This window comes from Telopea speciosissima, chromosome 9 (assembly GCF_018873765.1).
Source record: "Telopea speciosissima isolate NSW1024214 ecotype Mountain lineage chromosome 9, Tspe_v1, whole genome shotgun sequence".
In the NCBI taxonomy this organism is placed as follows: Eukaryota; Viridiplantae; Streptophyta; class Magnoliopsida; order Proteales; family Proteaceae; genus Telopea; species Telopea speciosissima.
This window is the reverse complement of record NC_057924.1, coordinates 23,350,176-23,364,842: the sequence shown is the minus strand read 5'-3', so window position 1 is coordinate 23,364,842 and position 14,667 is coordinate 23,350,176. Positions and strand designations below refer to the sequence as shown.

General features: G+C 39.3%; 1 protein-coding gene across 1 annotated transcript; it reads right to left on the bottom strand.

Annotated features, from left to right (window-relative positions):
- Window positions 1–7,280: 7,280 nt before the first annotated feature.
- Window positions 7,281–8,416, bottom strand: LOC122638762 (senescence-specific cysteine protease SAG39-like). Its single transcript, XM_043831612.1, has 2 exons — window positions 7,978–8,416; window positions 7,281–7,879 (listed from the first exon to the last, which is right to left on the bottom strand). Exons 1-2 carry the CDS (start codon window positions 8,414–8,416, stop codon window positions 7,281–7,283), a joined length of 1,038 nt encoding a protein of 345 aa, XP_043687547.1.
- Window positions 8,417–14,667: the final 6,251 nt, after the last annotated feature.

The following is a 14,667-nucleotide window of genomic DNA, read 5'->3' as shown; positions in this document are numbered from 1 at the left end:
TCAAAACGCGAACTCTTTAAACATTCATAAGACCAAGATAGGGACAAGGCCATATAATGTCCAATGTTATATTTAAGACGAGATCCGAACGTCGACTGGTAGGATATGGATGGTGAGCTAGCTAGCTACACAGAAGAGGAAAGGTTCAAGAAGTCTGACTTCACCCGTACTCTATAGCGTAGTTCATCAGACCTAGTGTAGGTTCAAGTCCGAAAGACACCTCCAACGATGTGTTCTACTATGTCTAAATTTACTCACTAGTTCGGTGTTTTGTTTTATCGATATTTTGAATCTATGGGAGATTGTTGGAATTTTAAATTATTTTAAAATTATAGATTCAAAATATTATTTTATTTTATAAAAAATATGTTAGGGGTTGAGTCTTTTCCTAATAGACACCTAAATAGCCAATGGGTGTGCCTATTGGAAGTCTTGTTTGAATGGCTAACAAACATGACTCGTGGGAAAAGACAATAACTTTTGGAGATATATCTTAAATGTCTCTCTTCTTCTCCTATATAAAGAGAGGAGGTCTTGCCTATTTCTCCAACATGGTTTTGAAACAGTTTTCCTCTCTATCGTAGTGAGTATTACCTTCGGATACTCCGTATTGTAATCACACTTGGGGTGCTGCCATTTGTGATTGGAGTTGTTTTATCTTGGAGGTGAGAACGTAAGATCAACCCGGTCTACACATATTCGAGGCGTTCAAATATCTTAAGGAAAGTACGTTAGTATGACTCAACTCAAAGTACAGGTTTGATGATTCAAATGATAAAATAGGATGATATTGGTGCTTTCAATCCCTTCTCTGATTTCTTCGAGGGTATTTCGGTGACAGTACAATCTGTCATAGAAAACAGATAAGTCTTATACTTATGCCCATTTTGTTATTTTTCTAACAGGTTTTCCTAGATGAATTTTGAAAACAGGAACGAAAACGAAGCCCGCCCATGAGTTTTTTTTGTTTCTCCCGTGATTTCTAGCCGAAAAATTTTCAGTAATGATGAAAAAATTAGCGATCTCTTCACCAACCCCTACCATTTCGTTGCGACTGAAGTTTCAGCGTCAAAGGAAACATGTAAAAAGGTTACTATTTTGTGCAATCTTTCATCTGTCATCTGTGCAATTTCATCAAAATTGAAGGCATATTCAGTCAAAGTATGGAGAAACAAAGGATAGAGAAAGATCTACTTGTCATCTTCTGCTCTCTACTTGTTGATCTTGATCTTTACACTTATGGTACATGCGAACCAAGCCACCCAATAATCTTCCCCTTTCACCTTAAAAAATTGCAACCACTGAACCAAAAATTGTCATAAACGAGGAATAATCCAAAGCAAATGTTAATAAACTCTAAAAGGGATACAGAGTGGTCTGTGTACCTGTACTCACATCTCCATTTTCAGTTCTTCTGCCTCGTCGTCCTCTGGGTTCAAAACATTTAGTTCACCCATCATTCCTCATTGGTTCAAGGGAGGTTTTTGACTACTTACTCGGTGATTGGGCTTCATGCGCGTCAGAATCGCTGTCGAATGAGCTTCCCGAATACAAATCTGCAAGAAACCTCAAATTTTAGAACTCACTTTCGTAGTGAAAGGATGCAAGAGGTAAACAAACACATTACAGGGGTAACACAATACCTGAAATTCCTAATCCATCAATTGAACCAACTATCGACCCCATCGAACCTGATATAGTTCAGAGCCACGACATAGTGGGAGGACCATAAGACCACCTACACGTTTTACTAAAGAAGCTAAGACCGTAGAAAAATTCTACATGGTTACCACTGAAGCGGATGACGATCCGTATACATATAAACAAGCTCTTCAAGATGTAGATGCCCCCAAATGGGAGGAGGCTATACGCTCTGAAATTGATGTAATGTATTCCAATAATGTTTGGACTCTAGAGGATCCACTAAAAGGCGTAAAGCCCATTGGATGTAAGTGGATCCTCAATAGGAAGAGAGGCGTAGATGGAAAGGTTGAGAAATTCAAGGCAAGACTGGTAGCAAAAGGTTATACTCAATAAGAAGGTATAGACTATAAGGAGACCTTTTCGCTAGTAACTATAATGAAATCCATCAGGATTTTGTTGGCAATAGCCGCACACTATAATTATGAAATCTGACAGATGGATGTGCAAAGTGCATTTCTAAATGGATTTCTTGATGAAGAAATCTACATGCAATAGTCAGAGGGGTTCACTTCAAAAGGTGAAGAGAACAAAGCAAGCAAGTTGTTGAGATCCATTTATTGACTCAAGTAAGCTTCCAGGATTTGGAACCTCCATTTTGATCAAGCAGTCAAATCGTTTGGCTTTGAACAGAACATGGATGAACCCTGTGTTTACAAGAAGTTCAATGGGATTGCGGTTTGTTTTCTCATACTGTACGTAGATGACATTTTACTAATGGGGAACGATGTTGGGTTTCTTTCATCTATAAAGGAGTGGTTATCCACTATTTTTTTGATGAAGGACTTGGGTGAAGCTAGCTATATCCTTGGGATCAAGCTTATCAGAGATCGCTAGAAAAAGATGCTAGGCTTGTCACGATCCACATACATAGAAAAGATACTGACAAGATTTAACATGAAAAATTCCAAGAAAGGAAATGTTCCTTTCAGCCATGGAATTTCACTTTCTAAATTCAATGTCCCAAGACACCAGAGGACATTAAAGAGATGAAGAGAGTTCCCTATTCTTCTGAAGTGGAAAGTTTAATGTACTCTATGTTGTGTACAAGGCCAGATATCTGCTATGCTGTAAGGATAGTGAGCCATTTTCAATCTAACCCAGGAAAAGAGCATTGGACTGTGGTCAAGAACATCCTCAAATATTTGAGGAAGGCCAAAGACTATTTTTTTGTGTATGGGCGTGATGAGTTGTTAGTGGCTGGATATACGGATTCAGATTTCCAAACTGACAAGGATGATAGAAAGTCTACATTCAGTATGGTTTACCTCATGGGTGGTGGAGCGATTGTGTGGAGAATCGCCAAACAAAAATATACAGCCAATTCTACTACCGAGGCAGAGTACCTGACGGCTGGTGATGAAGCCAAGGAAGGTGTCTGGCTTAAAAAATTTCTTATCAACTTGGAGGTTGTTCCAGAGTTAGTTAAGAATCCCATACCTTTATTGTGTGATAATATAGGGGCGATTGCACAGTCCAAGGAGCCTAGGGCTCATCAGAGGAACAAACATGTGCAGCGGAAGTATCATCTGATTAGAGAGATAATCCAACAAGGGGATGTAGCTATTTCCAAAGTTGGCACTGCTGACAATGTGTCAGATCCGATGACAAAAGGATTAGCTCCTATAGTGTTTGAAAAACATATTGAGAGCATGGATGTAACTTTTATTGGCAATTGGCTTTGATGTATAAGTGGGAGATTGTTGGAATTGTGTGTCCATCAAACCCGAATTATTAAATTATTGAATTTAATTTTTATACTCTATTATTTTATTTGGGCTTATAACAAGGTTCCGTAGGCCTTTTACCCAAAATTGGTCTGAACTGGGAACGAGACTGGACATCCTGTTTATATGGTTTCCATATCGCATGTCAAGAGAAATGGTGATTTTGATGCATGGATGTGGGTACACATCGAGAACATGTATAGATGAAAATCTGGTACATATATCTTATGTATTGCTATTGGTTGTGTGTGTGACATACTTACCAACCACTCGATGGCCCTTTAACCTGAGAGATTTCATTTGTTGCAGTGTGGCATTACGAATTTTGGTAAGCCAATGGTTGATGTCCAATCGGACTATAAACCGGTACACTGGATCCGTGATCCTGCATTATAAGCAAAGAGGTTTCTCAACATGGAATCCACTGCCCGTTTACGGGAAATATCTAGGAGAGAGAAAATCAATGATTGGTAGGACAGAAATCTGGATCCAGTGTTTATTCGAAATATTTTATACATTTATTTTCAATAAAAATTATTATATATAATATTGAGAATTGATTTCGAAGTTTTTCGGCCGTCTGATCATAATCACATATTTTCTCGATCAACGTACATGATGAATTGGGGATTAGTAGCATTAAAGTACATACCCTATAATTCATTATGGGATATTAGGATAGTGGAAGGACTTATTTGCAATAAAAGAGTTTATTGGACACATGGCATTATATGGGAGAACAAATTATTTATGGTTAAATATCTTTTTATATTATGGCAAGAGATATTATGAGAATATCTCATGGACCATAATCTAGAAAGATTGTATCCCTTTTGAGATTCTATGTCTTCACTTTAGTAACAAATTGGAGTTGCAAAAATTAGAAGATTCACAAAACACCAAAATGGAGGATTGAGCCAAAGCCAAGATGGAAGGAGATTGTTTGAGAACCAAGGATCTCCAAAACTATAAAAGAGGGAGAGGGAGGAGCCTCCCATGATTTTGGCAGTGCTCTCTCCCCCTTCAACGATTTCTCTCTCTCCCCTCTCTTGTAGTGGTGTGTGTGAGACTTGAGTTAGAGAACTCAAGAGGCTTTGGTGATTTTTGTGTTCTTCTAAAAGGTTGCAAGGATTGATCAAGCTTCAAAGTGTTAAATAATTTTTCAATCTCTAAGTTTGCACAGGTTGGAAGACCTATTATCTATAGGAGGAGTTACATTTGCGACTCTAAGGTAACCATGATTTTTGAAATTGTTTCTTCCCTACTTTTGATCATGAACTACAAGTATTGACCCGATCCAAATTTCGCTGTGCATCGGGTTTATTCCCAACAACATCATCATCTATGTCACCTTCTTTGTGTATGATAGACCCCAGATATTTGAAACAGTCACTTTACGATATCTCTCTCTCTCCTCAATTTTCACTATGTCACCATCCATCATAGTGTGACGGGAGTTACAAATCATATACTCCATCTTTGATCTACTAATCTTAAAGCCTCTTGTTTCCAAGTTCGATCTCCAAATCCCTAACTTAACGTTAATCTTTGTTTTTGTCTCATCAACTAAAACAATACCATCGGCAAAGAGCATCCACCACGGTACCTCGTCTTGGATGTCGTTGGTTAATTCATCCATGATAAGAGCAAACAAATAAGGGCTTAGGGCTGATCCTTGATAAACACAAGCAAATAAGAGCTTCCTCAGTAGGTAGATAGCTTGTGTCATGGTCTAATTGGTATAAAACCAAATTGATTCTTCGAGATGTGAGTCTCTTTTCTCAGACGGGCTTCAATAATCTTCTCCCTAAATTTCATACTATGATTCATTTGTTTTATGCTTGTATGTTATTGCAGCTCTGGACATCACCCTTATTTTTGTGACCGGAACTACAATGGTTTACCTCCAATCATCTTGCATTTTCCTTGTGATCATAATCTTTTTAAATAACTTGGTTAACCAATATGCCCCATAAACTCCTAGGGCCTTCAATACTTCAATTGGGTTCTCATCCGGTCTTGGTGTTTTGCCTACTTTCATCTTTCTTAAGGTTTCTTTAATTTCCGTCACACCAATTTTTCGTACATATCTATAATTTGTGGTGCCTTAATGAATAATGCAGTTAACCGGTTCGGTCATATTCAAACTATCTCTATTTAAAATATCACAAATATACTCATCCCAACTCCTCACAGTGTCCTCATCTCTTACCAACACTCTTCCATCCTCCCCTTTTATACATTTCACTTGGTCGAAATCTCTATCAACCCAAATACCCAATGAAAATAAACAACTTGAAAAGGAAACATAAACAACAAAGACCTAGTACAAAACTAGGTCCGGATCCCTACCTATAGGTAACCACTCCACCCCATCTCACACCGTCCATGGCGTGTGGAATGGGCAGTGTGAGATGGGGGTGGGGTGGTTACTTACAATGGAGAGGAACCTAATACAGAAAAACCAACATGCCCCTCAATTAACTTACTGGTGTGGTCCTCACACCTAATGGACAGTGTGAGATGGGGTGGGATGATTACGTGCAGTGGAGAGAAACCTGGTACTACAAAACCAACATATCCCTCAATTAACTGAATTGTAAAGTTCCCATATCCCCATGGATGATGTAAGATGGGGTGGAGTGATTAATCGCAGTGGAGAGGAACCTAATTCAGCAAAACTGACATACCCCTCAATTAACTTACTATTGCGTGGGAATCTCTACCTTTATCCAATATCACCGATTTGATGTCTAGCCAAATTTCCAATGTCTCCAATGTTGCCACTCCCTCTTATAAAAACTTAACTACCCATGTAGCTATCACCTAAATATTAGTATGGGAAAAAGATCTCTACTTGGTGGTGTTTCCTACACCCTTTCACAGGGCATCGTGAGATGGCGCCTCTGTCCCCTGGGTAGATACCCAGGCGTGCTCCCCTATTGGCCCAGACGCTTGTGTAAAGAACATGCTATCAAGTAGAGATCACTTGCTCTATTAGTATATTACTACCTATAGGAATGGAGGACGAGCAAAAGGAGATAACATCCTTCCAAACGAAAAAATGTAGCTATCATCGGAAAAAAAAATTTCAGCCATGTTCCTGTTGGTCCCAATTGCAGGCGCCAACTTGGAACCCCACAAGGTATTTTGAAAAATACTAAAATCTAAGGGGGTATTTGCGAACCCAATGGAAAAGAAAATTGGAAAATACTAAAATCTAAGAGGATATTTGTGAACCCAAAAGGAGATTATTCCAAATTGGCACTTACGATTGGAAGCAGCAGGAACATGACAGCATGAAATATTTTATCAAAGAAAAAAAAAATGCTAGCTTGAAATCTGCATTACAGTTGGTTGATGTTCTGTCATAAGAGTTGCTCAATTTTAGATTACTGTTGTGTTTGTATTTTGTCCAAAAAAAAAATAGATAGTATCTAGTGCACGAGGTTTCCTTATTATATAAGGAGCCTTAATCTTGCTTTCGCAGAGAGGCTGTTTCCAGACTCAATCAATGACCACTTGGTCAAAATGGAGCAATGGAGCAACCTTACCCCTGCGCTGCAATTGTGTTTATATTTTGTATTGTTCCATATATAATTCCATTACCCGTTGACATGGGAACCCAAAAAGTCCAAAACAGTATTACAGTGAAACATTACTTAGAGAACAAATGAAACTGACTGCTTCTTTCCATATTAAAAAACTTGTACAAGAACACACTGAGAACATGATACAAATTACCAAACCCAGAAATGAAATCCTAAAACTGAGAGACCCTAAAAGAATTGAAGGAGAGCATACCTACTAAGACTGCTAACATCTATCTAATCTCTACTTGTGTGACAAATTCTAGGCAATAATAGGGTAGGAGGCATCCATAGCAATACCACAAAGGCCTTCCTTGGCACGAACATTCCTCTTTATCTTTACGTACCCATCTTCACCCCAGTCAGTGCCCCATGAGTTCTTCACTAGCCAATACTTAGTCCCTTTCTGTGTCTTGCCATATCCTACTAATGTAACCCCATGGTCAAGATCAGTGCCACATTCTCCGGTGAAGACGCCGGCGGAATAGAACTGGAACTCAGCTGCACCGGCATCAATGGAGACAGAGACAGGTTGATGAACGACGGCCTTCAATAGGGATGCTTCACTGTTGGCCGGCACATCTTCATAGCCAGTGATTTTGGCCACAACAGAGTTTTCTTTGGCTTTTTTGCAAGTGTCATTAACACCCTTGTATGGGTAATTAGCTTCACTTGTGATTCCACCTTTCTTTTTGATGAATTGGAAGGCAATATCCATGTAACCACCATCACAACCTTCGGCTTCATCAGGTACATAATCACAATCCACTATCTCCTGCTCTGATAAAGAGACCAGTTTTCCTGTTTTGATCTTTGAAATCCCTTCTACAGTTGCAACAGCTGAGAATGCCCAACAACTTCCTGTATTAATAAAAAAAAATTAATAATAATATCGTGTCATCAGTGGTACCGGATTCGTGGCACTTCAAGTAAAATAAAACAGGACAGTTGGTACTTACCACATTGACCTTGGTCCTTTACATGAGTTACAGCTCCAAATTTTCTCCAATCCAAACTAGATGGTAACTTGGCCTTCTCAATCTTTTCGTAGCGAAATCCAGTGAGTCTTGGCTGTTGAGAGTTATTTCTCTTAAATCCATTATGATAAGATCTGAACTCTTCATTGGTTAAATCTGCAAATTTGTTGAGGCTTAGGTAGTAAGATTGATTGGCAATGCTGTTGAAGGATTGAATGTAGTTGAGATTGTCCTTGAATATTTTGAAGCGCAGTTCCTTCTCTACAGCGTCTTTGTAGACACGACCCTGACGAGACATCCACTGCTCATGCATCTCAGATATGGATGATTGGGGGAGCAGGCGGGAAGTGGCCAGAGAAGCCCCAGCATAAAAAATTAGTATGGCTAAGCACACAGACTGCCATTGGAAACTTGAAGCCATGGCTTTCGCTTTTTAAGTAAAGAGCTGTGAAAGTGTGATAGTGTGAAAGGTGAGGCACACTTGCAGTCCTGAAGTACATGGGTTTATATAGGATACAAAGAGGAGAGAGAGAGAGACGTTCTTGAGATGGGGGACTTTGGTTGTTGTGAAGTAAAGCATTTGGATATGCGAGGGAGCTCCGCAATTGAAGCATTGGGGACTCGGAGCAACTCAGGCGAGATTTTGTTGCACAGTACTTGGCGGCAAGCCGGCAATTCATTTGGTTACTCTGTTGATTCTCTATCTGACACGTGTGCTGAAGAGGGTCCAAGGACCGGCCTCTCTCTTCTGTACTCTCCCAAGTACTTTCTTACACGTGCTGAAGAGATCCAAGGACCGGCTTCTCTTATGTGCTCTCCCAATTTCTCTCTCTCTCTCTCTCTCTCTCTCTCCAATCTTTCCCCCTTTTTTTTTATTAATAGTTATTAATTTTAGGGACTTAACTCTTCTCAGGTTCCCTGTCCAGGTGGGATGAGGTCGTCATTTCCACCCTCCCTATGAGAGGAACCTACGAACCTGACCGGGTAGGGAACCTAAGAGGAGAAAAATTCCAATTTTAGAATTGATAGACACATAGGTGAAGATCGTGCTTTCTTGGATGGGCATGATTATATACCGTATAACCCATCATCCCCATCCAACGGTTGTAGCTAGGCATGGTCGTACAGTTGTACCTTGTACGATCGTGCATGAAACTTTTTGTTTTTTATTATTTATTAAATTTTTTTTTTTAATTTTCATTCAAACTTCCATTTATTTTCTCTTCATGCAACTAAAACACATGCCAATCCGATATCTATTCTTATCAATCCGATACGAGATCGACCCATATCATATTAATATCGATATGATATCATACATGATATATCACTATGATGATCAAGCCATATCGAGGTATGATATAGCGCAATTCCACCATATGGCGTTATCCGATAGCATGATCCTGCATTATGGCGTTATCCGATCACTATGATGATCACGCCATATCTTTTGTTCTTCTTCGTGCAACCGAATACACTTTCATTACCGATCTGATACCAATTCATTGTCGATTTGATACGAGACTGACCTATTTCGTATCAATAACAATGTGATACCTTATGTGATATATCATTATGATGATCATGCCATATCGTAGATTGCACCATATCACGATATAGCGTGATCCCACAACATGGTGTGATCAGGAATATGATATGATCATCATAGCGATATGGTGCGATCTTTCAGTCAATATCGATTTTTCCCAATACTAAAATATAATAAGAATTAATAAAGAATAAAAAACATCAAAATTGATATTTTTTGAATAAGAAGTAAAGAGGGACTGGATGGAGAGAGAGAGAGAGAGAGAGAGAGAGAGAGAGAGTAATTGGAGAGCACTTGAGAGTAGGGGTGCAAGTTTGGCTCTGTTGGCCCGAACCCACTTTAGCCTGCCCTGAGGGCGGGTCAGCCGGTCAGGGCTGGAAATTTCTGGCCTTGAGTTAGTGTCAGGTTGAGTTAGGGTTTTGGCCTTGGGCTAAGCCTGGCCCGGCCCAGCCTAACCCTATTTAAGTTATACTATAAAATATATATATATATATATATATATATATATATATATATATATATATATATATATATATATATATATATTATAAACTTTAAACTTCACCCACATTTTTTTATATAATATATTATATATAAAGATAATAAGTGATAGTACATTTTATTATAGTGGTATTTCATGATGAAAAATCGTAAAATTGACAATTTTCTCCCCAATCCATTCCAACCCATGCATTTCCTTCTCCCTCCCCATGATGAGGGTCAATCAAGGTCAGCCCAACCCGACTCTTAGGGCAAGTCAGGGTTGGATTTTTCAGGCCCTGAGTCAGGATCGGATCGGGCTTAGGCCGAACTAAAGGGATTTAGGTTTGGTCTAGGTTTTACAAAGCCCGTGCCAACCCGACCGTGTTGCAGCTCTACTTGAGAGTAAGACTGACAGTGTCAGAGAAGGCCTTGCACTTAACTTTGGAAGTTGGCTACAAGACGTCAACTCATTGGATTACTCTGTTAAGCAAACCATTTTTTATTTTTATTTTTTTATAGATAAAGAGTAAAGACTAAAGACTTCTATGAGAATTTCCCTCAAAATTATATTATTATGATCCCGATCACTATGTTGTGTGGGCAATGGGGGTGAGTGACTTGTTTCATCAATTTTTAAAAATGATTAAACAATGTGTAATTTCTTAGTGGTCAAGAGATTCCTGCCTGGTCACATGGCCGCTGAACCAGCATAAGGCTATCAATATGGATGGCAATTTTGTTTTTCAAGGGAATGGATGATAATTTGGAGCACTTAGGGTTGCAATATTGGCCCTGTCGACCTGAACCTGCCCTGTCTCGTCTTGAGCCCAAATAATGCTGGAAATTTCTGGCCCTAAGTTAGGGTTGGGTCGGGTCAGGGTTGAGGCCTCAGGGCTTAACCCGACTCTGTTTTGCTGTAAAATATATATTGATTTGCTATTAGTTCTACAAAAGCTACGATGTCATTCCTTGTGGCAACTATTAGAATATTACAGAACGATCCAAAGAGGATCATAGCTTATTCAACTTGCAGTCAATTAGGCTATATGATCTTTGCTTGTGGCATCTCTAATTATTCGGTTTCCATCTTTCACTTAATGAATCACGCATTTTTTAAAGCATTACTATTCCTGAGTGCAGGTTCAATGATCCATTCCATGTCGGATGAGCAAAATATGCAGAAGATGGAGGGCCTTGCCTCCACATTCCCTTTTACCTATGCCATGTTGCTCATGGGCAGCTTATCTCTAATTGGATTTCCTTTTCCAACTGGATTTTATTCCAAAGATGTGTTCTTAGAGCTCGCTTACACTAAGTATACATCAATGGGAACTTTGCTTTCTGGTTGGAAATGTCTCTGGTGTTTTCACTTCTTATTATTCTTTTTGTTCACTTTTTCTGGCAGTTCATGTTCTGGGACATTTTTGGGGGTCAAATTACATAAATGAGAGGCTATTTGGAGATCTAGGGCGGAAGTCAAGCGCAAGGTAAGTTCTTTCACCCTTTTTGGTTCGATGTTTATGGTGAGGCCGCAAGAGTTTTGCCGATTTCTTTTCTAACCAATCACCATTGGAAAGCACCCCAGAGGGAAAGCAAACTGAAGAAAGAAAAACATCAATCAATCTTAGTGGGAAGCGCCGTAATTTGCTTACTAAGAGGGCGCTATCTAAGTGGTACGCTTGCCAAAAAATATTATATCAATTGGCAGAACCCTTGATAAAAGAAAGAGATGAGATTTTGTGTACTAATAAAATAGAAAACTATTGATGTATGCAATATATGGTATTTACATTGTAAGTACTGGTTTGGATTATTAGGACCAACATCCTTTCCGGTATATAAGTTTATTAGTTCACAGAATGGTTTAGTTAAGGCTTACAATATATATTATAAACTTTAAATGTCACACACATGTTTTTTATATAGTGTCACACCCCCATCCCAATAAGGATAAATTACAATTAAAAATGTGAGGATCCATCCCTTTTTCTCGGTGCATCGGCAAGAAAGGGGGTCTTGTTATGCTCCTCGGTTAGAGAGATAAGGAATGCGTCTTCTCAAAAGGTCTTGATTATCAAGGGGATGGGAGTCATACAATAACTATGAAATGGAGTCACCACCTAGGATTAGGGCCTAGGACTCATTTGTGTCGTCTTGGAAGGGCTACGAGACTTCGGTTGGTCTGATTAGAGTTTCAGGGTAAGTGGTTACGTTACGAGAGTGGGAAGGTGTTAGGCATCCACCTCGCCTGGATAAACCGATCTTTCTACTAGATGCTGATTTTCAAATATCCTCCCTTCATAAATGTCTTATACCCACATGTATGGATAAATAATGATGCACAAGTTATTTAATTAAATTAAACTATGTTACACTAACTATTGTACACTACACTAGAATCTTTGAAAGGACTACATTGTGCTGGAATTAAAAATTAACGGAGGAAATGTATACCTGTATGCTTTAAACAAATGGAATTATGCAAGACGGACAACGTCCCCCAGCTCAGGTGGAGGCAAAAGACTGACTTTGTCCTTTCATCGGACAGAGTAACGACTTGCGAGTGTCAGATTTTAGGATCTCGGATAGAATAACGGCGTCCAAAGGTTTTGGAAACAAGGGGCTCAAATGTTGGGCGAAGTGGTTACACCACGGGAGGTTTTCCAAATTTGGGCAAAAAGGGGTTGGGGAAGCCGGAGTCAGATAGCTCGGACTTCAGACAAGGGGACAAGGCTCGAAGGCTCAAAATTGGATTGGGGCAGGGCCTTGAAACAAATAAAACAAGGAAAAACAGTCTCCCACAAACTTCGAATATGCAAATGAGGGGGTGAGGGGGCTATTTATAGGCAAAATAGACCCCTGCGGTGCCATAAAAATTGTACGGGAAAAAACAGAATCTGGGTGCCCGCAAGGCTACCTGGCAGGGCCGTGCAGGCCGCAGCACTGTGTGGCAGGGCTACCTGGCAGGGTCACGACCGTGGGCCTGCCTTGCAGGGCTGCGCAGGGCGCGTTGGGCTGTGCCTTTTCTGCGGAGTTGTCATGCGTATGTTGTACTGTTAGTGGCGGCAGAAGCGATGGGATTCTCATGTAATCACAAAATTTTATGACCATGCAAGGATCTCAATAAACACATTAATGTACTAACCTCAAGGGGAGAGCAAGGTCACCTAGAACACTCAAATGGTGTGTTCCTCCAAAGGAATGCAACACTTAAAGAAGATCTCCCAAGCTTGCTTCACCTCCAATGGCCAATAGTGCTTGAGGAAGAAGAAGACTCTCTTTTTCTCTCTCTAAGCTCTCTCACAATTTTGTGCAAATTGTTCTAATGATTTTTTCTCTAGCATCATCAATCATCCTTGGCCTTAGGTCTCTTTATATATATAGAGACCTAATTGAAGAGGTGGCAAACCTATGGTCCAGATCTAACCAAGTGATGTGATCCTAAAGGCTAGCCCATAAGATTATCCTAAATTGCACATAAGGACAAAACTTATCTAAAATCGTAGTAAAGGACGATCCTACCAGGGTGTAACCTGAAAAATCCCTTGCGGTAGGTAATTTTATTACATTTTCTCCCCACATTATTAACACCTATAATGGGCCATTACAACCATGGAATAAATGTCACCAGCACAATTCCGGTCCATTATAATTTATCACGAGAGTATGGAGGACTTTGATTGGCCATAAGACTCTTTGAAAACTCTTTTTTAAAATACATTTAATTTAATATTAATAAAACAAAATACTCTTTGCAAACACTTTACAAAATACTAAGGCCTTGGATTTGACACGATCAAATCCGTTCACTCTCTTTTTGGTATTCTCCCTTTACGGGTAGTAAAAACTTTATTGAGCATCACATCCATAACTATTTATATTGTGCACACCGAGCGGCCAATATATAGTCAGTCCTTTCGGTAGACATCAACCATTGATACACCACAAATGTACAGAACATAAATAAAATGGCAAGTGTCACTCAAGTACAGAGAAAATAACTACCGGAGATTCTCGTTGCAACTACCACTTAACGGTGAATGATTCAGGAATCCACGTGGATCATATTCAACACAAAATGTGCCTATATTTATATTTTGGTCCAATCACTATTGTACGAATGTAAAATATAGCAACCATAGAACAGATTGCCCAAATCTATCCGTAGTTGTGAACAAAACGGTTTAAATTAGATAGATGCAATATACAATTATGACAAGCACATAATTAAATAAAACTAAATTAATTAATTTAATCAAATTAAATTGGGTTTGATGGACACATAAATGTTACATCCAACAATCTCCCACTTGTACATTAAACCCGATGTCCAATAGGTTTTATCCCCATGTTCTCAATATGTCTATTAAATACTACTGGAGTAAGTCCCTTGGTTAAGGGGTCGGATAAATTATCTACAGAATCAACTTTGGCAATCGATACGTCCCCTCTTTGTATTATCTCTCGAATGAGATGATACTTGCGTTCCACGTGCTTGTTCTTCTGATTTGCTCTTGGTTCCTTAGCTTGAGCAATGGCTCCTTTGTTATCATATACAAAGTCATGGGGTCTTTAATGAGGTCAGGTACTACCTCCATGTTGGCAAGAAATTTTCTCAGCCATACCCCTTCCTTAGCTGC